The 26,526-nt window shown below is 48.8% G+C and overlaps 1 protein-coding gene across 14 annotated transcripts in view; it reads right to left on the bottom strand.

Moving 5' to 3' along the window:
* BOC (BOC cell adhesion associated, oncogene regulated) overlaps positions 1-26,526 on the bottom strand; it is a 75,355-nt gene that overhangs the window by 5,099 nt on the left and 43,730 nt on the right. For 8 of the 14 annotated variants that reach the window (XM_063807003.1, XM_054680902.2, XM_024355604.3 and 5 more), the window contains 11 exons: positions 13,906-14,052; positions 11,400-11,543; positions 9,638-9,931; positions 8,999-9,271; positions 7,658-7,965; positions 4,089-4,251; positions 3,565-3,675; positions 2,920-3,126; positions 2,370-2,551; positions 1,702-1,807; positions 1,212-1,334 (listed from right to left, as the gene is read on the bottom strand). In XM_063807003.1, coding sequence (XP_063663073.1) covers positions 1,212-1,334; positions 1,702-1,807; positions 2,370-2,551; positions 2,920-3,126; positions 3,565-3,675; positions 4,089-4,251; positions 7,658-7,965; positions 8,999-9,271; positions 9,638-9,931; positions 11,400-11,543; positions 13,906-14,052 — 2,058 coding nt within the window. The remainder of the gene's footprint in view (positions 1-1,211; positions 1,335-1,701; positions 1,808-2,369; positions 2,552-2,919; positions 3,127-3,564; positions 3,676-4,088; positions 4,252-7,657; positions 7,966-8,998; positions 9,272-9,637; positions 9,932-11,399; positions 11,544-13,905; positions 14,053-26,526) is intronic. The other 6 variants (XM_063807006.1, XM_063807008.1, XM_063807007.1 and 3 more) reach the window with 2 other exon arrangements.

Genomic DNA, 26,526 nt, shown 5'->3' with positions numbered 1-26,526 from the left:
TCCCGCCCACACCTCCTTAGAAAAGAGACTCAAACCCATCCCTTCTCTTTACCTTTACTTTAGAGCCCCAGTTCTCAACCCTCAGCCCATTCCCTGCACAGTCACCAGTGACCCATCTCAGCAGACAAATCCACTGACGGCCCTCCTCCACCTCACAGCCTCCAGTGGCTCCAGCTCTCCCTGGCTGCACCGGCTCATCTCACACCATCCTCAGTGGCCTCTTTCCTAGGCATTCACTCCCATAACCTCCTTCCCGGTGCCTGACACCCCAACCATCTGGAGCTATGTCCAGCCTTGTCCCCCAGGCCACTCCCTCCTCATCCTAGCCTAAGACTCGGTCCTTCCAGAAGACCAGTGTGAAGGCTTTATGAAGTCTCTTCCTCCCTCTGGGCACTCCCTGCACCAGGTGATCCAGGATTCTGGGCTGTGCATGTATCTGCCCTCCCTCTGGTGTGCATGATGGAAGAGGGCAGGGAGAGACACAGAGGCACTCAGGGAGGATCTGCTGAACAACTGAAAGCCAGTGAAGCAGGAGAGAGAATGCTATTGCCTTGATGAGAGAAAAATGTGTTGTTCTGTCTCTATTCCTATTCCTTTGTGATCTTCTCCTGATTATGTTCTTTGCAATACAACTGCTTTATCTCACTTTCAGTATCTGCAAAACGGAGATAATGCTATCTCCCCATCTGACCAATGTGCAAATATTAACAAGTTATTATGTGACTATGTTTAACATGTTTTAAGTGCAATAGAAAGGGGCTGGTCTTGTAGTTAAGACAATCCTGGCCCAAAGCATGCTCTACCCCTAACCGGCTGCATGGCCTTGGCTGCAGTATACAGCTTCCTCATGCCCACTTCCTTTCCCATCTCATGGGATTGTAGTTCAGTTAAATAAACCAACCCATATAAGCACCAAATATCATTGCAGGAATAAAGTATTTATAGGAAGTTCCCAACTTAAGAATGAGGTCTATCCCCTGATTTCATGGATGAGTTAATTATCAAGTTCCTTGAAGGTGTCATCATGGCCTATTTAGTATTAGGCACAGACAAATGAGTAGAGAGTGAAACATGACCAAGTCTGAGGGTATTTGGAAAACAAAGAGTCTTCCTGGGAAAGAGGCCCAGCACCGCACAGGCACAGGGAATGGTGACTCTGCCTTCCCTCGCTGGAAACACCAAGACAGGAGAGAGAACCCAAAGAGCTTCACCTTTGGTCTCACAGATCATCACATTGCTGAACTCGCTCTCCCCTCCTTCATTGAAGCACTGCATCTTAATGTCGTAGGAGGTCTCTGGCTGCAGGTGGCTGATGGAGTGCCAGTACTTGTCCCCTGGGAAACAGAGTCAGAGAATGGTGCATGGCAATGTGTATATGGTTTTCTTGATCCCAATCTCATAGTCAGACTCAGCTGGGGCAGTGTGTGGGGGAGGATGCCACTGACTGGCACAGGGGCGGCGTGTGGAGGAACGCTGGAGGAAATGTTCTAGGTGTCCACCCAGGTTGTCCCATCATCACATGGGTTCATGAAGTTGACAGCTTCAAGGGTATTATGAATGAGTCAATGACACGGAGCTTAGAGCTTCGTGTCACACCAGACGCAGGTTTATGCTTCACCAGATTTCACCAATACCTTGTCCCCCATGCCAGCGGAGGAAACTATATCACGCAGAAGCTATAAACACAGAACTGTGTCTCACCTTCCACCATATCCTTCTTGTAGTCACTATCATTGTCACTGTCTGTGGGTCGATAATAGATATAAAAGCCATGGATTGGGGTGTTGTTGTTACTTGCTGGGATGTACTATAGGGAATGGAGAAGAAACGAGTTGACAATGGGCAGAGAAAACATCATCAAAGCAAAACCACTGGTGTATGAAGGTTCTACCCCAGTCCAGAGTTTGAATTTCACTTGGGACCCCTGGCAAAGATTTCTAATGATATCCCTGAGGTTCTCTGAAAAATGTTGTGAAGATTACTCATTATTTTATTTAGCCTAGAGGTCCCTAAGCTTTTGAAGAGAAGAAACAAACTGCCATTTCTCCAAAGACTTCAATTGCTTCTGATCTCCCTGGACATGTGAGGGGCCCCTGTGGCTGAGAAGGGGCCCTGAACAGTTATGTTGGGATCCCCTGTGGTGTCAGGGGAAGGGCAGGAAGGAGGGTGAGGTCTACCAGGTCAAGGCACCAGAATCAACAGGAGACCACTAGAGCAGCTCCAGCCACTACGAGCCTCCCGAATTCCACTGATGAAGCTTTCAGGTGCCCTGTTCGGGGGAGTCTAATCCCCAGGCTCACAGGGAAGGGTATTTAGGGGAGGCCGTCTTCCACTGCAGTCCACGGCAGTCCACGGCCAGGCCTGCTTACCATCCACTTGAGCATGATGGTGGTCTCATTGACCGCATCCGTGAAGGTGATATAAGGACCTGCCACGGGCCTCTCGTACACGCGACCGCTGTAGCCCGACACCACGTAGGGCCGAGAGGGGGCGCTGGGCTCGCTCTCCCCCAGCATGTTCAGAGCCCGGACTCGAAACTTGTAGGAGGTGCCTGGTGAGAGGGACACTCACTGAACTCAGGAGCTGGGAAATACCTTCTGATTCTCCCATGGCCTTTCAAGGCCCAGGACCTGGAGGGGTCTTCTGGGCAGCCCTTCCCCAAAGCAAGTTCTCAAAGGCCTCACAAGAACACCCGCCACTGTCAGAGCTGAGCTGCAGGGGAGATGGCTCTGGATGCTCTTCTGGAGGGAGGCAGAAGGCTTTAGGACTGTGGTAAACACCACAGACAGCAACACGGAGGCATGCTGGTGGGTGGGGGCCTGGGCCGAGAGAAGGGGATCCCAGGCTCGTCATCCTCCTCCAGGCGGAAAGGGGCAGCTGGGGGATCAGGCCAAGGCCACGGTGTGGCCAGGCCCCTACCTTTCTCTAGGCCTGTGATCTCCACGGACAGCCGCGATGGGGGGATGGCGCTGGTGGCCAGAATCCAGTCTCCCACTTTCTTTAGCTTCTTGTACTCCACACGGAAGGACTGGATTGGGAACCCACCATTCCCACGGGGAATCCAGGTCACGTACACTGAGGTCTCGGAGGCCGTGGAGATGGTGGGCCTGTCGGGAGCTTCTGGGGCTGGGAAAGACCGTATCCAGTGAGGAAGGAAGCAGGGTGAGATGACGCTGTATGCCCACTGGGCCTGGCCTGCTCCTGACGGGCCCGCTCCTCCCCACAGCCCTCCACCCACTGGTGTTCACATCAGACCTCCCCACGGCTGCCTGGGCTTTGAGCTAAGACCCCTTATGCTATCCTTCTGCAAAGCCAGAGTGTGGAGGCCCAAGGACCACAGCTCTGGCCTCTGCTGCTCTCTGGATGCACCCAGTGAGCAATCCCAGCATCAATGCCAGCCTTTTATTTAAAAAGCTCCAAACTACATTTCCTCATTGTGGTTAACTGGGAGATGTCATAAAAACCCTGGACCTACAGAAGCAAGACCCCATTCAGCCACGGGAACAGGCCTCTGAGGCAGTTCCAGTCCCGACTGCGCGTCCGTCCCTGCTGCTAGCGGCTTACGGGAGAGGCGGCCGTGGTCTGGCTGGCTGCTGCTCTGGGGACTGGCTCCAGGGTCGTCTCTCTGGATCTGCTGCTCCTTGCTGACCATGATCTCGGGTTTGGGCCGCCGTCCTAGGTGGAAATGGGTTGTAGTCAGCAAGGGAGGAAGCAGGCATGAGATCTCCCTCCCACAGTCCTTTTTGCCTGAGACTCTGCTAAGCGGCATGACAAAGTGATGCAAATAAGCATCCGGGGCACTGAGGGTGTGGGCTCAGCCTCGGCCGAGACTGGTTCTGTTGTGGTACTATTGCTGGCCCCTGTGTGAGAGAGGGACGAAGGGGTGCCAGAGAGGCCGGCTGGCTACTCTCCTGATGAGAGCTGGGACCTCAGCCTAGCACACAAACCACAAGGAGGCAGTAGCTGGAAGGAAAGATGAAGTTCAAGGTGAACAGCTGGGGCAAGGTGAGCAGGAATTCTCACCTGGGCCAGTGGAACTTGCTTAGACCCACGGAAACCCTAAGCAAGGAGCAATGTTTGACTCTCACCAGTTCGGAAGGTGACCATGGCTGTCTGGCCCTCTCCCGCACAGTTGTAAGCTGCCATCTCCACTTCATACAAGCTCCCGGGGTCAAGTCTGGTGAGGGTCAGGCGGTGCTGGTTGGCTGGAATGCCAGAGATGGTCCAATCGTCAGAGGAGTTTGTGACCTGCTGGAGAAGGTAGCTGGTATAAAGACCAGCATCTCAGCCTCGGGCTACGAGTGGGCTATGGTTTACAAAGAAAGCAGCGCTGAGCCCAAGAGGGCAGGAGAAGGGGAAGGACAATAAGCCAGGTTGGGGTTAGGGTGGCACAGCCTCAGACTGGCCCCCCTGGCTATGGGACACCAACCTCACTGGGACATTCAAGTCAGGCTCCCTGATCCCTCGTCTAATGATCTCATCAAAGAAACCTCAGTGGCGGAAGTCAGATAGCCTGACTGATATTGCTGAGAACTCCTCCAAAGACCTTCTCTCCCTGTATTTCAAAGAATCTCCATGTTTTGCTTTCTTTCTCCTTCTGTATGTAAACCAAATGCGGTTCCCTCTGCTTATATTCTAATGAGACACAATGATGAGAAAGGTAACGAAAGTATCAGCACCCATTAAAATAGCAACATTCGCTAAGCACTTGCTCTGTGCTATGCATGGAACTAAGCAGTTTATAGGTGCGACTTCCTTTTCCTCAAAATAGCCCAAAAGATTGGTGTTAATATTGTTTCCACTTCACAAATAGGGAGACTAAGGTTTAGAGAAATGAGCAATTTGCTCAAGGCCACATGGCTAGTGAGCACCAAAACGGTGACTTGACTCCAAAGAGCATGCCCATCATTGCACCCTATCCTGGGAAGAAGAGTCTGGGATCCAAAGTCCTGGGTTCAAATCCCGGTTGTGTAACTCAGAGCAAGTCCCCTAACTCTCTGACCCTTCAGCTCTGCATTTCACCAATGAGGCAAATAAACTCTCTCAGGTTATTCTGAAGATTAAATGAGAGAAGTTGTATAAAGTGCCCCACAGTGAGCTTGGTGCACAGTAGATTCCCAGCAAATGCCTGGCCTCTCTAGACCCCTCTCCACATCCTCAGCCCAGTGCAGTTTCTATCATTTCAATCCTCTTTGTTTCTGCTCCTGCCTTCAGTCCTTGCTCAGAACTTAAAAACTGTGGATGAATTGTGACTGTGATGGATTAATCTTTAATAGCTTCAAATTCCTAGCTCTTTAAAGGAAAAAGTAAGGGAGCTCCAGGCTCCCAAACAGCTGATGCTGAAAGGCTGCTCATCTTTGCTGCGCCACCTTTCGGGACAACAGACTTTATTGCCAACTCTACACCCCCTGCTGGAGCCTCAAGCTGTGGTTTGCTGAAGGAAGAAAACAGCTGTAAGGAAAAGCTCTTCTCTCTGAGCAGAATATTCCAAAGTCGAACAAAACCTACCATTCAAGGCACAGGAATGGTCTGGGCTCATTGTCAGGCTTCCAGGATTTGTTCCAAGGGGAGACGTTTTTACAAACTGAGACTCCCCAGTGGTGCTGGAAACCCAAACACAGTAGCCCAGGGTCTGCAGATGCACCAGGAAATGAAACTTGCTTCATGCATGTGAAACAGTGAAAATTAGCTGAATGATTCCCAATCCCCAGCAAGAGAAGGGGGATGAAAAAACACAGCCCGAATGCTGACTTTTGATTTCAAATTCTTTCTCGGGTGATCTTTAAGACTTGTTAGTTCCGTAAGAGAGGAACTGCTTTCAAGCCAGAACTTCTGCCTTGGCAACCCCAGGCTGAGGAGACCCCAGGCTGGAGCCTGAGAGAAGCCAGACGCAGCAGGGGCCTGTCCGGACTCTCACTTCCCCTGCGCCCCATGTACCCCTGCCCTCCCAGCGCTGGCCTCACACTTCCACTGGGCCCAGAAATGAAAATAAGAAATAGAAGGGTAATTAGTCACTGTCACACACACTGAGGGGGTGAATGCGGCCTGAGCCTGGCATTTCCGGATCACCACGGCATGGCCTTTGCCAATCTGCCTCTTCTGCGAGGCTGCTTCACGGCCACCTATTGGCCTGAAAAATATTATTCTTGCTCTCATGCTGGGTTTTGTCTCCTGGGAACCATGGGCATTTGGCCTGCCCTGATCTTTGTCTACAACTCTGAGATGGAGGTGTCCAGTTACATGGGGAAATAGGATTAGGACCAGCCCTGCCCTACAACATGTGAACAATGCTGCTTTTTGTTAAAAACTCATTCACCCGCTTTGCTGGCTGCCTATGAAGAGGCCAGCAGGTGGAGGGCTAATGAGAAACTGCTCGCCCCGTCCCCCTGCCTCTGGGGAGGCAGCAGAGGGGGCATAGGGGGTGCTCTGCCTTAGGTGTCTTTCTGACAACCCCAGGGTCTCTGTGGACTTGTCCTGACCCAAGGACTTCTAGGAGAGCATGTAAGGGAAAAAAAACAGAATAGAAGGAGTCAGGGGCCAGGGCTCCAAGGCAGGGAGACAGCTACCGCACAGCTAGCGCTCTCCACTGTGCAGGGTTGGTTCTGTTTTCTTGCTTGTTTGTGGAGGTGGGGAGGAGTGGACAAAGACTTTTAATTCCACATTCATATGCTTTCCATCAAGTGCACATAGCATTTTTATAAGCAAAATCGGCATGTATATGCTTTTATCAAATACAATTTTTAAAAAACCATTTAAGAATAATAGTTTTCTACTATCAAATGGCCTTAGAAAGAAAATGGCATATACTTGGAGTGAACAAAAACATTTTCAAGGACATTTTCTTACAGGGAATTTCATGTCCTCATCCCTGTGGGGTAACAGCAGGTAAGAGCACAGCCTTGAGCGAGAGTGGCGGCCTGGGGACCCTGCCCTGCCTCACAGGACACAGTGTCCAGGAGCATAGGCCTGGCTGGGCTCTGCCCCCGCATCCTGTCAGAGCCCGAGACTCCCTCCCTGACAGCTCCTGAAACATTCACCTGGACAGACTTCCTTCTGTCAAGGAGAAATAGCTGAGGTCTGAACAACATGATGTGCTTTGAGCGCAAATGCCTGCTTGTCAAACCCAAGCCATGACAGATTCTGAGAACTGAGGGGGTATTTTACAGCCTACAGAGAAAACACTTCTTCATAAATATTTGTTTTCCTGGCATTACAGCTGGCTTACCATGCCAGGGTTCCTGCAGGTATGTACCCAGCACGGCTTACTTTCATAAAAAAACAAAATGTAACATCAACAACTAACGACAGAGGAAAGCAAGAAGGAGGGTGATGGTTACCAGGGAGACTGTTCACGGTCTCCTTAGGGACTAGAAGCCAGTGTGAGCTTCTGGGAATTGAGTGCATAGAGCTTAGTACTGGATGCACGCACAAGGCTTTTTCCTGGGCCTTCCAGGGTCCCACACACCCATCTTACAACCAGCTTCCTGGGAGGTGGCAGGGATGGACACTGGAGGAGACAGAAGGGCCTGTTTAGTGGTGAGGATTACCGGCTCAGGCTTCAGGAGCTCAAGGGGAGATGGCCAAGAGGCAGTGACTCTGCTCAGCCTTGCTGGGAAGGCTGTGCGGGGGAGGCAGCAGCCCCACACCAGGGCCATACCTTGCGGTGTTTCACCACATAGTAGAGGATTGGCGTCCGGCCACTGCCCTCATGCCGAGGCCGCCACACCAGTTCATATGAGTCTGTCTTGGAGGTGCGGGGCGAGCTGAGGATGATGGGAGCCTCGGCAGGAGCCCCCTGCCCCTTCTCTCCTGGACACTGCGGGGAAGCAGGCCACACTGACGTTGGGGGTCTAGGGAGCGCCGGTTGCCCCCTCAGCATCTGCTCAGGGTTGCCGAGTTTGGAGGGTGATACAGGTGGTGTGCCAGTAGCCAGCTCAGCAGCCTGCCATAGCCTCGGGGTTATGCCTGGAGGACCAACAGGAAGCAGAAGGAAAGGTTAGTCTCCTGGCTTACCTGCTGAGCTGTTGTTCCTGGGGAGAAAACAGAAAGAAGACAGAGAGGCAACCTGGGCCCACCATCAGCCGTACCGCCACCCACTCTGTGCTGCCCAGCCAGGCTCCGTGGAAGACAGCGCTGGTGTCCCTGTCCTGCCAGAAGGAAAAGGCAGGCTGGCCTGCCTGGCCAGGGCTCAGGGGTGGCTTGGGCATGGCAAGCAAACTCCTGAATCCACGTGAGGTGCATCTCCAGTGAACTAACTCAATTTTCTCCCGAGGCCCAGGAACCCTGTGCCTTCCTTCTCGGTCTAGGCTGGAGGTGGGGACATGTCCCTTCATGGTGGAATTTTAACACCACGGCACCATGTGGGCCTTTTCCTACTGAATATGAGATATGAACGCAACTGGGAATGTCCTCTGAGAGTCTGTGAGGCCAGGAGGGGTAGTGCTTCCTTCAGGAGGTTTCCACAGAATCTGCCAGCACCTGTCTCTCCTCTACCTGACCTTCCCCACCATAGGACATGGGCACCCGATAATGCTGACTTAGCATCGTATTATATTCATTGCTGTATTTTTCTGAAGTTGTTTCCCTGGTAAGTTTCGTCTCCATAGGGGAGTTCTCGAGGGCAGGGTCTTTGCCGTGTTGCTCTGCATCCCCATTACCTCTCCCTAGGTTGAGCATGGTCACTGCTCAGCTGGCATAGGCCCCAACTGGAATGAAGCTTGCTGAGAAGGACAGACTGGCTTTTCTTTACCAAAGCACTAGAGTGGTGGTTGTCAAACTGGGTTCCACAGAAATATTTTTTTAAAATACAGCAATTAAATGGGTTATTTTCATTAGTGAAAATCTGCACTTCAGATTTATTAAATTCATATAAATTTGAGCTTACAACTAAAAGCTACTTTTTTCTATCTTATATACTGGGGTTCCAAGTTAGATTTCATCTGAGAAAAGGATTCAGTGAATCATCAGCTGGAATCTCAGACCCCTGGGCTACACTCACTTGGCCTGGAGGTCCGCAGCTGGACTACGGCATGGGCGCTCCCGACCTCGTTCTCGGCCATGCACTGGTAGACGCCTTCGTCCTCAGGCCCCATGCTGAGCACGCGCAGGGCCCTGCGGGAGAGCCGGAGGCGCTGGCTGGAGATGAGGGGCACGGCATTCCTCAGCCACAGCACGGAGGGCGGGGGGTTCCCACGCACCTCACAGGTAAGCTTGGCACTCTGGCCCCAGGGGATGACCAGCTGGGACAGCTCCATGGTGACCTCAGGGGGTTCTGCCAGGAAACCAGAGCAGGGTGAGAAGGGCTGTGTCTTTCTGTCCCAGGGCCAGATGGGCTGGGAGGGATGCAGTTAGGAGCAGCTCCCCTGCCCTTTGGCTGTTGCTTTTTCCTAATGGGCAGAGTAGAGGGAAGGAGAGGTCTGATGGTCTCCACCATCAGAATCATGACAGGAAGGCTCCAGGACTGCGTGCTCTTACTCTGGGATCCGAAGAGCCCTGACTCTTCAGCATGTCTGTTCCTCACTCAGCATGTGGCCTTTCACAAGATGCTAACCCTTTGTGAGCCTGGGTTACATTTCTAGAAAGGCTGCACAGACCAGAGAGAAGGCCAAGCAGAAGACAGTCCACAGCAGACACTCACCGAACACCTGGACATTGTAGAGGATGACCGCTGCCCCGGGCTGCCCAACCCCATTGTCAGCCATGCAGTGGTAGGTGCCTGAGTCCTCCTCGCTGGTGGTGTCGATGAGGAGGTTGCTCAGCAGGAAGCGTGTCTTGTTGTAGCCGGTGACACTGGACCCATCCTTGGCCCAGGTGACCCGTGGGGGTGGGATTCCACTGGCCACACACTCCAGAATGAGACTCTGGCCTTTGGTGACGATGATGGTTTGGGCCTCTGGTGGGTAGATGATGCGGGCAGCCTCAGCGGTGGAGCCTGGAGGGGCAAGGAGGGCAAGGACAGAAGGCGTGTGGACCAGGATGTCCTGTAGAGCATCCCCAGGAGGCAGTCCCAGAGAGCGTGGAGATGGGATCAAACAGCCATTCCGGGTCTTTCAACCTATGTAGAGTGGGGCGTGCTACAGAATTCCCTTGGGGCTTGGTGTCCTTATCAGAAACAAGGGCTGCTTCTGCAGGGAGCTGTTATGAGTAAGAAATGAGATAACACAGAAGAACAGCAGCATCAACATAACATATGCACAGTTAACTATGTGTGCTGGCAAAGAGAGAAAGGTGAGGGAGTGTAGAGGCAATTTAAATGTTACAGATATTTCTTTCTGCTTGCACTCAGTAAGTGCGCTGTGAGGCTGAAGATGAGATGGGAAACAAGAATCTGCCATGCTCTCAACCCCACCCTATGGTTCTCAGGCCCAACTGTCTCTCAGTGAGCATCTCAGAGCCGGCCTCCGGCTGAGCTGAATGGAATCCACTGTTTAAACACACGCAATTCTCATATTGCAAGGTCCCCAAATGCAAATCACCTATGTACTTCCTCAGGTGCACAGCTGGGAAAGCTGTAATCTTTTTTCAACACTGTGGACAAACTGCAGAGAACTCACTGAAAGGCACGTTTACTCTCTAATGTGTGCCGTTCCTCAGCAACCTTCAAGGAGCAAGGGGACCATGTGTGATTCTGCTTTATATGCCAACCAGGGACAGACCCAGGTTTTCTAAAACCTGAAATTTATACAGTTTCGGAGGCCCCAAAAAGAATGGAAAATGATACATACAAAGTTAGGGCCTTGTGAGGCCTCTGTCAGTGAGTGAAAGACCATGGAAGTTTAACTTCATTAGCTTCACAGTGATTCCATCTCTGGTGCCAACTCTAAGCCTAACTCCGTGTAAGATGTCACTCCTTTGAATAGGCAGGGACTCCAGGCAAGCGCACGGAAAGGCAGCTGCTGTTTTCCTGTGCATTGAGAGCATGTGGGCCTCCTGGAAGCTCACCAGAGGGTGGTGCTGGGCACACCTCATCAGTGCAGAGAGTGCAGGCCCAGGGACCTCATGTAGGGCAGAACAGCAGCCTAGAGGCCTCCCATGTGGCCGTCTGTTCTAGGCACATGCTGTGTCCGCTGCTGAGCTTGAGACAAGACCCACCGTCCTGTCCCAGCACACACATTCTGACCCATCCCAATCGCAAAGTAACCGTGAAGGAAACCTCCCATCAGGCAGGTGTGGCAGCAGGCAGTCGCCTGGGGCTGTGTGCTGTGAGATGCTGGCCCTGAGGCCGGCCAGAGGGGAGAGAACCCCTGGCTGAGAACCCCTGGCTGTCCCCCTGGCCAAAGCCAGTGCACACAGAACTGGAGCTTGGATGTGGCACCTCCAGGTATCTACCTCCCTTTCCATCTTTGTGAGCCCTTCCATCAGTGATCCCCCATCCCCCAGCAGGTGGGCCCGGGCCTTACGGCGCACACGTAGCCTGTCGCTGGAGCCGGAGGTTTTCACTTCCTGGGTCACTGGGTTGTAGGCTGCACACTTGTACATGCCCTCGTCCTCCTGGCTGGCATTCACAATCTGGAGGTTCCCTGAGGGCATGATCAGGTAGTTACCTGTGGAAAGGGCAGGGCCAGGGGAAGATGGGATGGGTCCAGAATGCTTCACTCTGCAGCTTCCACAAAGGAGAGGTGCACGGAGGGAGAGGAACAGGCTGGGCAGGCACTAGGAGCTGATGGCCACCTGAGTCCCCACAAGACCAAGCCTAAGATGCCGTTCTCCCCATAAAACCTTGCAACAAGCAGGACAGAGTGCCAGAGAGAAAAGGTAACTAACTAACCAGCTAACAGACTGGCTGACTGACTAACTGCCACAACTTAGTGCATAGGTCAATAGAAGAGCATTTTATACTTTAAAGGGAGCTAAGGGAGGCTAGAAAGGAAGCAGGATTTGGAATCAGCCATGGTCTCACGCTCTGGGTCTGCTGGGTATTAGCTGTGTGATCTTGGGCAAGTTAATTAATCTCTCTGATCCAGTTTCCTCATTTGTAAAAAGGCTTAATGTATGCTGCCTCAGGGCCGTTGTAAGGATTGAGAGGCCCAGGCTGCACACATGAGAGATGAGATCATTCCTGCAAGCCTCCAGGAAGGAGGAAATTGATTTTGGAGCTTCCCATCATTCTCCCTTCCCAAATGATGATGAGCAAATCTTCCCATCAGTCATAGCCATCACTCGGAATCGCCTCATTATTGCATTTCTGCTACTTGGAGAGGAATATTCTGACTTTCAACCACTCTCCTCCCCATGAATGCCACTGAAATCCTTTCTTCCACATCAGGGGCCTGTTAGGCTCTGTCTGCTCCTGGTCCACAGGTGCCCTGGGATGGTGCCTCACAGGTGTTCAGGTTCTGTAGCTAGGAGGCAGATTCACAGCTCCTGGACACCCCAGCAACTAGGGTGGCATTTGGCTTCCTGGCAGGTAAAGCTATGGCCATCAGTGCTGAGCTTTGCCCTGGTGGCCCCTCCTGAGAGCCGTGCTGTTGCCAAGCCTGGTGCCTGCCTGCTGCTGGGCCACCCAGGTATGAGCTGCTTATTAGCAAGTGCCAGATGGAGTGGGAGAAACCCTTGACCCTCGTGGGGCAGGCAGGCCTCTCCCAGAGGCTGCTGCCAACCTTCTGCTGGGGACAGCAGGGATTAATGCTCTTCTTCCCCTAGTCTCCAGTTAGTTCTGAGTGGTTGGATTAGGTGTTTTACCCTTTTGAAAAGAGTTTTCTGTATTCTCTAAGTTTTCTATAATGAACATATGTTCCTTTCATAACCAGAAAGAGTTGATAAAAACTCTTAAAATCTATAGAATATTTTTAAAGGTATACTTTTTTTTTTTTTTTTTTTCTTGAGACAGGGTCTCACTCTGTCGCTCAGGCTAGAGTGCAGTGGCATGATCTTGGCTCACTACAACCTTAGCCTCCTGGACTCAAGCAATTAAAAGGTGTACATTTTGAGCTGTGGAGTCAGGTCAAGTAAGGTCTACTTGGCCTCGAGTATGGGGTCAGTTGTGAAAAGAAGCTGGCTTTGACTTCGGGGACAACCCCTTCCCCTCTGGCATTCTGTGGACCAAGTCTTGGCTTCCCTAGACCTGCTGCCGTGTCTGTCCACTGTGGCTTGAGCATGGAGCTGTGACAGCTGAGATAACTGCATTTACTATGCAAACGGGGAGAGGGAAAAATGAAGTCCACTATAAAGATTGCTCTGCTGCATGGGGAAGAGCTCCACCTCCTGCCAGGGAACCCTGGGGCTCCAATGAATGGGCTTATCAGGCAGCCTTCCTGTGTGTGCCTGGAGGCACAGAGCTTCCCCAGGCAGCATGCAGAACCATGTGCTGAGAGCCTGGATGGAACAGCAGCATCTCAGTAATATCTTCTGGAGCCTGAAAGGATAAAGAAATTCCTCATGCTAAGACAGAGGACTTCCATAATGGAAGCCACCTGCTTTGGGACCCTACAGGACCAAATATCAAGAAAGAACACATGACCAAGCACCGTGGCTCAAGCCTGTAATTTCAGCCAAAGCGGGAAGATTGCTTGAGCTCAGGAGTTCTAGACCAGCCTGGGCAACATAGCGAGACTGTCTCTATAACAAATAAAATTAAAGTTAGCCAAGCATGGTGGCGTGTGCCTGTAGTCCTAGCTACTCAGATGGTTGAGGAAGGAGGATCTCTTGAGCCTCGGTGATGGAGGCTGCAGTGAGCTCTGATTGTGCCACTGCACTCCAGCTTGGGTGACAGAACAAGATCCTGTCTCTTAAAAGGAAAAAAAGGGAGGAGGACAGCTGGCCAGCATGAGGACAAGGCTGCTGGCATGTTGAGGGGGGTTTGGGAGACAGCAGCAGCTGCCCTAGCTTTGTTGAGCAGCGAGCGGTTGGAGGAGGCCAGCTTCCCTTCTGGCCTCAGCCTTGGCCTCTGGGCTACTGCCCACTCACCTCTGGAGGCCTCCAGCCACTCTTGTTTGACGCTGTACCGGACCTGGGCTTTGGGGTGGCTCTCAGGCAGGTGGCAGGCAATGACTGCTGTGTTTCCCTCATCCACTTCAATCACGTGCTGCACATCTAACTTGAAGTCCTGGAGATCTGTGAAGAGAAGGGAAGGTGCTGGTTGGAGGAGAGCAGAGCAAAAGTGTGACATTTCAGGGTGGGCTTGTGCCTTGGTGTTGTCAGTCATGACAAAGCTCACACCTAGGGGGATATCAGGGGATCCTCCGAGTTTTTCCTCCAGCCCCTTGTTGTCTACAGGAGTTTGTAAGAATGTGGGGCCCTCATCACTGATGGGGTTCACTTTGTATATACAAGCTGGGGAAAGGTGCAGAGAGAATCCCGTCAAGGGGTGCCTCTGGCTCAGACCATCTGTTACACTGAGATGTGGGGGCAAGTTGGCTCTGCTTATCCACCCCAGAAATGGGGTGGGTCAAGGTACAAATGTCCTAGCAGAGCTGTCAGAAGGCTCAACTAATGGAGATGGAAGGGAACAATAAAAGAGAATGCTGATGTCTTTTCTCCAAGTTGATTAAGAACAGCCTTTGGAGGCTGAGGCAGGAGAATGGCATGAACCCAGGAGGCGGAGCTTGCAGTGAGCCGAGATCGTGCCACTGTACGCTGGCCTGGGCGAAAAGAGCGAGACTCTGTCTCAAAAAAAAAGAACAGCCTTCCCAGGTTCTCCTTAGGCATCCATGATGACAAGCAACAGGCCTGAGATTCCACTTGATTGCCGGCCATGGTTATAACCAGAAGGCTGATTCTTGCTGCTCATGAGCCACACCCCACTACACGGAGGATCCTTCCTTGGGGCTGGGGGCAGGACTCTGGATACCCTAACGGTTTTCTAAGACAAAGAGGAATCTGCCAGGACAACAGGCAGCACCCCAGGGTGGCTTAATGGCAGTGGACTATGGAGGAGCCAGGGTCCTAACATGAGGCTGTGGTCTCTGGCAGCCCCATAGCCATCTCTCCTGGCTTGGCACCATGGGATCTAAACTGGGAGAGCATGGAGATTCATCTAGAATGAAAGCAGAATGTTTCCCAAACAATGCAAGAGTCCAAACAACAAATTTCTCTTTGTATGAGACAAATCACTCATGTTGCTGAGTAAAACAGGGACCACTTGCACAACAAAACTGCATGCATTCCAAGCTGGAAATCTGGTTTTCAGGATTATAGCTGAATTTAAGAGGAGAAATAAAACTAATGGAGTATAAGACAGATGGAAATATTTTACCCAGACACTCTCTTCTTAAAGGTACTCAGAAAGCCCTGAAGGCACCTTCTCCGAATACTGGCCACACCAAATTCTGCTCAGCTCCCGGGACTGACTGCAATTTCACTGCAAGACTGCACCTGCCTCTGCTGTTGTTTCCAGTGGAGACCCAGAGAGGGCTGGAATCAGGTTTCTCACAGAAGACAAGAGATAATGACCAAAAACAAACTGGTGTCACCCTAGGAGTGCCTGGTGATTAAGGTACTCAGTGAGGTCAGGAGGCTTCCCACGTAATGGAACTTCCCAGCAACTCTTAGTCAATTCAAGCCAACACAGGGGAGGAAAGCCCTATTGTTTCTGTGAAAGGATTGATGTCCCTTTGATTACAATATTAGACTGTGAACTCTTTAGGGGCGTGGACCGAGTTTTGTTCCTGTCTGTGTCCCCTGAACCTAACCCAGGTCCTGGCCCAAGTACACACTTGGCAAGTGTTGAATGAATAAATGAATGAATGTTAATGAATGAACGAATGAATATCTTGGAAGCTGAGCCCCACGAGTTAGGTACAAGATGCCCATTATGCTGCCTAGAAACTCAAATTCATAGTTGAAGTTGGTCTACATTTTGAACAAACGGACAAGAGCCTAGCACAACAAATGTTCTGTGAACATTATATCTAAGTGTGGCCAATGGAAGCTATTTTGCAAATAGAATGTTTCTTGAGACGTTATGTGGGATCTGAAGAAAGAAGTGAAATGGGTCTAATAAATGTGCTGTAAGAAATACATGCTATTCAAGGAGTGATGTGTTAAAAACAGTGACAGGATGGATATTCCATTCTCCATAATGTGCTTATTTCACACTGCATGCCTGTATCAAAACATCTCATGTACCTGATAAATATACACACATACTATGTACCCACACACACACAAAAAAACTTAACAAAAAACAGAGATTGGCTATCTGATTCCTTTCTATTGCCCCATTTCACTTTCCAGGCTGAACAAGCATGATGCCTGCGGGTCAAGGCGAGATCTCTCATAGATTCCTTCCTATGGGTAAGTGTAGGGCCTCCTGGGCTTTTAAATAATGATTTCAAAATTATTTAATGTTTTGTGTGTGATATCTGAGCCTAACTAAACGATAAATTCCTGGTGGGAAGCCTATTAATTTTTCACTCTTCACCCCAACCCCAAGCTCTATTGCATAGTACTGAGGATACAGCAAATGCTTTCTAAATCCTTGCTAAATAAATACAGTTTGGAAGGCTGAGCCCAAGGCCAGCTTGATGGGTGTGCAGCCTGCCTCTGCACTTGATGGGGTAACACTCGGTTTAATGCTCTGCTTTCATCATCTGAAAATTCTTAACAATGCTTCAACAAGGGACCCTATATTTTCATTTTGCATTTGGTCCCGCAAATTATTTAGCCCAGTCCTGGCTGAGCCTCTCAGCCAAGATAGCAAATGAGTTTTCTCTCAGAGAAGAGGAAGGTTTGCACTATGGGAAAGGAATTGCTTGAGCTCAACATGTTCTAGCTAAACATCGGTAACTTTGTTTTCTGAAAGCAATTCGCTTAAAAAATGCAAAGGCCTTAATCCTCCTTCAGGCCAGTGCGCCCTGTACCTGCCAAGTCAGGAGGCTCCCCACAAAGCGAGCTGTGAGTGATTGTGAGCTTAGGGGCATCTGGAAAATTCCTCAGGCGCTGTGAAGCACTCTCCTCCATGGTCGAATAAGTCCCAAACTACTCCACCAAGAGGTTTTTTTTTTTTTTCCTCCTCCTTTTCTTCACCTCATTCCAAGGAAATTTGCCTTAAGCAAAGAATATACTTAAAGCTAGCAGATCATTTTGCAAGAAAGATGTAAGGAACTGAAAGGAGTTTGGCACCAGGATGCCATCTCCATCTTCATGGCCCCAGGCTCCTGCCCATTGTAATTGAGGGCTTATCCAGGCACGGAGGGAGCATGCACTCTGCCAGGCACCCACCTCAGCAACCCAGTGGTAGAAAACACTGTCTCTTTTAATCCCCTCTTGGCTCCTGCTGCACCCTCTGACAGCTGCTCAGTTGGAGACAGAAGGCTGTGCAGTGGGGGAGCATGAAGCTGGGCACTGGTCAGCCATGCGGCCAGACAGCCCCTCTGTTCTGATGCCAACATGTGCACAACAGCCTGTGCAGGCAGGACCGAGGGCACCCCAGCTGGACATCCAGCTCCCCACAAGGGGCGACTGGCAGGCGAGCCTTCCTGGCTTCAAAACAAATAAGCAGCAGTTCGGTCCTTGGCCCTGTCCCTCCTACCCTCTATCCCCCCTCCCCCCGTGCCTCCTAAGCTTAAGCCTTAGCTTAAAACACTCCCAATTTGGCTGCTTGAGTAAAACTTGAGTTTCACTAAGGGATCAAAGGCAGAATAATGAAGTGATGAATGATCTGAAAATCAGAGGACCCCTTTTTCTAGTGTTTTTGGACAGGAAGGGGGCCAGGGAGGGGTGGGGAGTTCATGATCAATAAGAGCCTAACTAGCCATCAGATGGGGCAGATGCAGAGAGGAGCTCTAGCTGGCGCATATGAAGGAAACCAGCCTGTTCCCAGGCCCCTTTGTCTGCAAAGCCGGTTTCCTGGCCGAGTCCCTAGGCTGCTCAGTGTGCTTCACTGGAAATAAGGGACAGGCCCTTCAATTACAAATAGGGTTAGCAGGCCTCCGCTGCAGAAAGATGGATCAGGTTTCATGGGGAAATGGTTTGACAGGACACCTGCCCTTGCCTGTTGGCTGGTGTGTTTGAGAAATCCATTACAGGAATGTTTTTGCAGCTTTAATCCTCTTACCTTCCCTCCCCTTGCACCCTTCTTTTGCATCCTCTCTTTGTGCATTTTCCAGCTACTTCATTAACTTGTCCGCATTAATCAAACGCTAGTAGACCCACTTTTGTTTCTCAGCTCCCAACAGGTCAGAAGTCTTGGTCTTTGGGGCCATCTCTGAGTTTACTGACCTTATTTACTTGTCACAGAGCTTTATGATTTCTGAGAAAGCCCATGATATTTTAGGCTCCATATAGAACCCGGCCCAGTTCCTTCCTTCTGGGAGCTCAGTTTCCAAAGGGAATACGTACACTCTGATACATCACTTCTGTAGGCTGTCTGAACACAGAGGCTACAGGGATGTGTTCAGACACACATCATGTGATGTACTCTGTGCTCTCTTCACATTCAAAGGGCACATCAGGCACAGACCCTTTTGGCTATGGGAAAAACAGAAAGCAAATTAGACTGTCAAAGGTACATAGATGTGGCTGCCATCAGCAGATCACATGTGAAACTGCAAATTGGCACATTTTATCTTGAATGTCTCTTGAATTTCCTTCTCACCACCTTCTAGTCTCTATCTTTCCTTTATTAATAAAAGGCTCAGTAGAGCTATGAATTAAATTACAGTATTTGGTGTATGTTCATGCATTCTCATAACACAAATTGTCAAATATTAATTGTAAGCTTATCCCCCAATTTTCATGGACTTTACGTGTCCAACTACAGGATGTGTTGGGTCTCAGTTAAATGCCCCAGGTGTAATCCATAAACCTAACAATCACTTCCAAGGGAGTTATTCATTCAGTCTTCTCCTGCATTCTCCTTTAAGCTGCAAATTGAAGTTCGATTCTGTCTGAAGTAAGAAGAGAAGTAAGACGCCACCATCCGCTGGATGCTTCATGGAGTTACCAATATCCCCATATCCATGAGCTCTGCTGAATGCTTAAAGAAACTTTGGCCTTCTACCCCTGCAGGTACTTCTCATGCACAGTCCTGTCCTACCCTCCTGCCTGTTCCTGGGGATCACAGGACAAGCCTGCACTCCTCTACAGAGGTCTGGATGGGATCCATTAGGTCACGGGGCACCGCATGGGGCTCATGTGGCAATGCTGCCAGGATGACTTAGCAGCCTCAGGGCCACTGGCAGGTTTCTGGACTGATGGATAATTCTATTCCCCAACTGTCACAACCTCCAAGCCTCAACTTGTCCCTGTGGCAGCTTGCTGCATCTGTGGCTAATGCTACAAGGCACAAAGGATTCTGCTCTACTGGAGCACTACTCAGTGGCATGCTGATCCTTTGGTCCTTCCCTGCACCTCAGTCCCTTTTTGAGAGACACCCGAGGTGCAGGAGAAGTAAAGTTACTAAGAGTTTTCTCTGGTTGAGCTTCTGGCTCATGGCTATCAGACAGACTTGGCTGTAGAGTCTGAGAACACAAAGCGTCCTTGACACTCCTCACTATGTTGCCCCTGGACAATATGGGGGCTCTCCTGTGTCCCAAACTGCTTCATTGATGGACAAAAAGTCCCAACACAATTCTCAACCCCCAAGTCACTTGAGGGACCATAGCTTGGCATGACCCCAAGGTTATTCCTCTGAAATAAAATGATCTGCAAGTGAAAAGCCATGGCAGTTTTCTGCTGAGGATGTGGGACAACTACAGAAACAGAGGAAAGGCTGGAGCCTCATTGTGCTCTCATGAGGTCAGAAAGCCTGGCACCTGGTGAGTGGTTGGGGTTTACTGTGGGCTGGGCAGGCATCTCAGAAGCCATGCATTTGGGGTAATGACTAAGTATTTTAGCCCTGGCACATAGACCCCCTGCAGCCCACAAAGCAGGACAAAACCAGCATTTGGTAAAATACCATCCCTCTGGTCATCATTGAGTCATTCATTTAGCAAGCCAGGTGCTGCAGAATTCTCTATTATGCCAAGCACTGCAGAAAATACAAAGAAGAAAAGACATAGCTCCTAACCACAGGGAGCTTTCAATCACATAGACAAGGCAGGACACAATAATTCACAAGCGTGGTGTTCTCCAGCGTAGTCCTCACCACCTCCACCAGCACTCCAGCCTAAGTCAACACTGTAATCTACAGAGACACTTAGAAACACAGTTGGCAGAGTGAGTACTGCTCCTCCCTTTGCAGGCAGGGAGACTGGATAAATATGTTTGCTGTCTTTGGGATTTTTTTCTGCCTGTCCAATTGCACAAATAATTTTGGCTCCCAAGCTCTCTCCTGACAACCATGGAAACATGACATGAAATTTCTCAAACACACGTTCTGATGAAAGCAAGGCATGCTCTTTTTTATTTAAAGAAAACAGTTTCCATGGGGAGGAAGAAGAAGAATTAAAAAAAAACAAACCTTTGTAGATGCCAAGCACATTAGTTGTTAAATCTTGTTTCTTTCTTTTCCTTTCAGTTGAGGTGGGATTTACACCCAGATTTGAGCAGTGGAAGAAAGCTGAGATTGGGGAAGAGATGAAAGAGACTGGGGGATGAGGGCTGAAAATCAAAGTCAAGACAGGAGAGAGAAATCTGGGGGTGGGCAGGAGGGGAAAGCAGGCCAGAAGGGAGGAGTGGGAGAGGAAGAAGGAGAGAGACTAAAAAGAACCTATTTTGCAATGTCATTAAATGATTTGCAATGAATTGGCCTGAGGCTTCAGGAATTTCTTGGCTTGAACCAATTAAAAATATTTCATTTTTAAAAAAGACATAAGAGAACGAGAAATGCGATTAATCCTCAAAGACAAGTCAAGGATGGAGCCATGTCTCCACTGGGTCTGGCAGCCAGATGAACACAGAAGATGTCTGGTCTGTAGACCATCTCATCTACCCGACTTCAGGGCTGCTCTGAGATAGGGCTGGTTAGCAGAACTGGGGAGTTTCTTTTGGACTAGATGAAGGAATGAAATAGTTAGAAAAAATATATACTGAAGAAAGAGAAGAAGGAAAAAAAGATTTACTTGCCAGCAACCCACATCACACATATTTCTCTGATCAACCAAATACAAACTATAAACTTAGCAGTGGGAAAATTAATGCGAGTCCTGGTGGTCTGGACTCATCAGAGCCAGAGCTGGATCCTGGCACAGGCTTTGGAAGGGCTGGCAGCCTGTGCAAGAAGAGAGGGAGGAGAGAAAGCGGAGGCTGAGGAGCTGAGAGAAAGAATGGGGATGAGCACTTTGGTGTGGCTGTGATGAACAGAACTCCAGGTGGGAGAGACGGGGCAGTGGGGCCTGCTTTTTCTTCCCACACACCTGGAAACTGCATACTCCCATCAGCCTCGGTGGCACCAATCCCATCCACCCACTCCAAAATGCCCCTTGAGGTATATGTGAGGACAGTGGTCCCCAACCTTTTTGGCATCAGGGACGGGTTTCATGGAAGACAATTTTTCCATGGACCATGGGTGGGGAGACTGGGGGGGATGGTTTTGGGATAAAACTGTTCCACCTCAAATCATTAGACATTAGTTAGATTCTCATAAGGGGCGCACAACCTCCTAAATCCCTCGCATGCACAGTTCACAGTAGGGTTCACCCTCTAATGGTGAACCCTATTCTATTGAATGGTGAAAACCTGTTCTGTTCTGTTCTGTTCTCTTCTGTTCTGTTCTATTAGAATCTAATGCCACTACTGATCTGACAGGAGGTGGTGTTCAGATGGTAATGCTTGCTGGTCCACCGCTCACCTCCTGCTGTGTGACCCTGTTCCTAACAGGCCATGCACCACCACGGAACGGTACTGGTCTGCTGCCTGGGGGTTGGGGACCCCTGTGTTAGGTCATGGAGCCAAATTCACTGGCATCTCCCTGAGGTTCCAGAATTTCCTCCAAACATCTCAGTTTCTTTCCAATGCTGTTTTATGCTTCTGACATTCATCAATTTTTCTAAGTCTTTCTTGAATCCATTTGTATCTTCAACCTCTTTGTATCCTGAGTCCCTGCTTTATCCTTTCTTATATACTTCTTGAAAACTTTAAATATATCAGAATTTGAAAAGGAAATTCAGAAATTGTTAATTTACCCTTTGTATGCCCTTTTTCATCTTCTAGACCTCAAACATGTTTTATCTGGGAGTCTTCCTCTTTCATGACATTCACAGAAGGCCTATGGTGTGCCAGGCCCCGTGGACAGCACTGTGGACACAGATGCATAATAACAGTTCCTACCCTCCAGATAGAGAGGCAAGAAAGGGCTGTGGAAGCAAACCCAAGGCACTAAGGAAGCCGGGAAGAGAACCTACTCTAGACTTGGAAGTTGAAGGGGTCAAGAAACATTCCTAGAGAAGATACCTGAGTCTTGAAAACTGAGAAGGAATTAGTAACCCAACAGAGGTGGGAACTTTCTGAGGACGGGGATGGAGAGGAAGATGCTGCCAGCTGAGGGACCACCATTCTGAAAGCTAGGAGAAAGTGCGCGATGGAAAGTGGGCCTGAGGGAAAGGCTGTAAGCACCTCACTATTAATCACAATTCTCCCTATAGGAAAATAGATGCTGTTTCTACTTCAGCAAGATTTTTTCCTTTTGTTTACATTTTTTCTCATTATGAAGTGATCATCCTTTAATTTGGATGTGAACACTAGGTCTATTTGCAGGACAGACTCACTGTTCTATAGAGCTCAAGATTATTACGAGACTCCAAAAATGGCTGAAAGTCTAAAAACAAAGTCAAAGTAGAAATTGCTCAACTTTTCCACACACACACGAGAAACAGGGGATGCTGAGGTGTGAAGCTGTTTTTAAAAAAACGAGGGAACCAAGGACTCATTTGCTCTCTTGGTTTTCTTTTTTGTTCTAAAGAAAGCATCTTGCACCATGCTCCTTAAAGGAGTCCAGTGATTTCAAAAGCCGGCAAATCAATCTTTCCCTTGGCTTCTGGTGCAAAAGGCTCCTCAAACTGTGTTTTGGCTCACTGAATCAACATACTACACAGCCCTTCCCTTTTCTCTTAGCTTAGAAAATGAACCCAGTATTGTATTTAAGCATTTGGCTGTGAGTGCAAAGAATGAATTGAGGACAAGGGTGTAGTGGGTTAAGAGTCCTTAAGGGTGTCCTTGGTAGAAGATGTACTATGAACCTGAGGTCTGTTTGGTAAATAGTGACCTCTGATAAATACAGAATGGGACTCCTGGCTGTTTGGGGCAGACATTTGCTGCCAAGATGCTCTGAGCAGAACTTACACCACGGATCTGTCTGGGTACTTGCACCAGGGCTAATAGGACTAGTGTAGCCAATGCCATTTGAAGATTTCACCAGAATATCAGGGATAATTCTCGTGAGCTATTAATTTCTGCCTGCATCCAGTAGAAAACAGAAAGCGTTGATGTAACTTTGTCCTAAAGCTATAAGGTATTCCTTATTCATTTCCTATTAAGATGCTCAAGTTGCTCAGGCACCTTTTAGATCTCAGCCATTTTTCAATAATTTTCTTGCCCAAGTGGCAAAGTAAAATACACATAACTTACGGTATGGAACAACTAAATTTCAAGCTGGCTCTCCTTTTCCAACTCCATTCCCCTGTGTGGAGCTGTCTCTGTCTCTCCCAGCCAAGGCAGGCTAACACTCTGCCCCAGCTGCAAATCTCCTTCCCCTCCTGGGGCAGCTTAGGAAGCCACCTGTGTTTTCTTTCCCTACAACCCTTCTCACTGCCATCCCTTCATCCCAAAACAAAAAGCTTGTACAGGATTCCCTGATGCCCAAGCCAACACATAAATGTTTTTCCAATTTGGAGCGAATGGCTCCTCCTGTTTTGTCAGGGAGTCACTGGCTAACTGAACCAGACGGGGGCGGAAGTGGGGAGTACTGGAAAAAACACTCTAAGTTTCTTTCTTAATCAGAAAATGTTCATACCCAAAGAGAAAAGAGATGAGAAACAGTTAAGAAATGGGGTGAGCGGGGAACAGGATGGAGAGGAGAGACAATCACCTGGTGGCTAGATTAAGAATTCGATTGAGCTCACCATGGAAATATCTCACTATGGAAATAAAACTTTCTACGGCAGTATCGGTGCCATCCCAGAAACTGAACTGGGCCTAGGTCTGAATACCCAATGTTAAGAGCTGAATTTGGTTGTTAAAGGTCTGAGAAAGGTATGTGAGGACTCAGAAATTAAAAATCAAGGTTGTTTTGTACACATTCTTCAAGGCTCAACTGCTCAGTCTTCCGCAATCCCCTGAAATGGAAATGAATCCTTGCTAGCCTCCGAGCTCCCATTAAAATCTGTTCACATTTCTGGCGGGCAACTCATGGGGCTGGCTTGCTTTATGACTAATGTGTGAACAAAGTCCACCTTCTCCATTAGACTGAGAGATGTTCAATGGCCAGGACCAGATCTTACTGTGCTCTGTTACAAATTCTAAATGTTCCCAATTCTTAGGGCACCAACCTCCAAAACATCCAAATATAGGAGTCAGCACTGGAGAAAGAGTGCTTTGCTGTTTTTCAAGTGGGACTCATGAATTTTGGTCTTGCCTTATTTAATAGAAGCCTTTAGAAATAGAATGCATTAAGTTGTAAGGTATTGAGGACAAAATTAAATTAAAGAGGTAGATTGTTAATTGTAGTAAGAAAATATATTCTGGGAAGAAAATTATAGTGACTGTTGGAAATGAAAGATAAATTATTTTATTAATTGAGTTCTTGCTTGCTTGTTTCTTCTCTCATCCTCTCCACCCCTACACTTCACAGAGGAGTTGAGAAAAAAAAATCTTGAGAAAAAATCAAGATATAGGTTTTATATATATATTTAAAAATCAAGACTAGGGGAAAATTAGGAAAGGATAGTCTTAATAAGATTGCCCAAATTAAACCACAATTTTGCTCTGAGACACCTGTGGCCAAAGAGAATCCAAACAATATGCCTCTGCCAAGGTGAGAGGACTTCATGAAGCTGTTTCTGCAACCAGTGAATGCATCTCTGGTAGGGGCTGGGGCAACAGGGTCTCTGTGTCTGCATCTTCCAATGGTCAGCTCCACCCAAGGTTGAAATCCAAAGCATCCAGAGGCTTGAATGGAGCTCATGGCTCCATAAAGGTTAAGGAATAACCATTGTCCTGGCAGCGTGGAAACATCTCCGTCTAAAGGTGCCATTAATGATTCTGGGAGCTGGACTTAGGGAGAACCTAATTTCTTCACATTGTCTCCAAAGAGACATATTCCAAAAGAACTCCAGGCAGGTGGTGTATTTCAGGTGGACAGTAGGGGACTGTGATGGTTAATTTCATGTGTCAACTTTGCTAGACAATCTTTTACTTTGAGAAAATAATTACCCTCCCTAGTGGGGATAGGCCTCATTTGATCATTGAGGGTATTAATAGCAAGACATGTTTTCCAGAGAAGAACACAACACAGAAAATATGCCTGAGTTTCCTGCTTTTACCCTAAGACTGCAATATCAGTTCTTACCTGAATCTACAGCCTGCATGAGCTAACTCTTTAAAATAAATCTTTGTATAATATATAATTATACATACACAAAATTAAATATATTATACATACACACACACACACACACACACATATATGTATTATTGGTTCTGCTTCTCTGGAGAACCCTAATACAGAGATAAAGGAAGCTAGAAATATTTTAAGAAAGAAATGGCTACAATGGTCCTTAATGGACTATGGACTATTCTAGTTCACAGTCAGAACCTAGGTGACCTTAGTGAAGTGTGTGATGGGAATTAGCGGTTAGGGGAGCTGAGCAAAGAGACATAGCTTCTGTTTGTAGGATTCACCATGCTGAAGGCCAGGGTCAGCCCAGCCTGTCAGTGCAAAACAACAGCTGTCTGTATACGGCAGCAGTTGAGTGGGCAGCAGTGAACCCACAGGAGCATCAGTGAGCAGCTCTGCGGGCTACACTGACAATGCACCATGACACCGTGGCTGCTCCTGAAGGCGGCTGGGGTGGGAATCTGAGTTAGAGAGCACATGTATATAAGGAACTAAGAAAGTCACAGGAATGGGTTAGTTCTCTCTTTATAAGAAGCCAGCCCTCTACTGGTTCTGGTTATGACTGGAAGCTCTGCCACCCTCTGGACTGTCTTCCTAAGGGTCACTCCCAGAATGGAACTGGGCAGTACAGGGCTGGACACGGGCTTCAGAGCCTCCAGAAAGGAGACACTCCAGAAATGTTTGACAACCACATGGGCGAACAAATAAAGCCTGGGATTTCTAAAATGCTCTCAAATACTAATATTATACATTCTCCCATTTATCCTCAAAAACCCATGAGATTGGTGATGTAATTACTGTGTTCATTTCACAGCTGTGGCAGTCAGTCTAAAGACCAAGTGATTTGCTGAAAGTCATGGAACACTTAAATGGCAGAGCTAAGGCTTAAACCCAGAATTTAAAAAAATTTTTTTAGCTTCTTGTTTTTTCCATTATACCAGTTTGGCCCTTCATTTTATTCATGGGTTAAATTAAATTATGGTAACAAAGGGTCCCTGGTCACTTTGGACATTTTCTCAAAGTCAGAGATTCATGAGGATGAGTGGCGAGGGGGACTCCTTCCTTTCTTGTCAGCCACCTTGCCTGCTGATCTC

This window comes from Pan troglodytes, chromosome 2 (genome assembly GCF_028858775.2).
Source record: "Pan troglodytes isolate AG18354 chromosome 2, NHGRI_mPanTro3-v2.0_pri, whole genome shotgun sequence".
In the NCBI taxonomy this organism is placed as follows: domain Eukaryota; kingdom Metazoa; phylum Chordata; class Mammalia; order Primates; family Hominidae; genus Pan; species Pan troglodytes.
The sequence above is the reverse complement of the archived record's forward strand: the minus strand, read 5'-3'. Positions and strand labels throughout refer to the sequence as shown.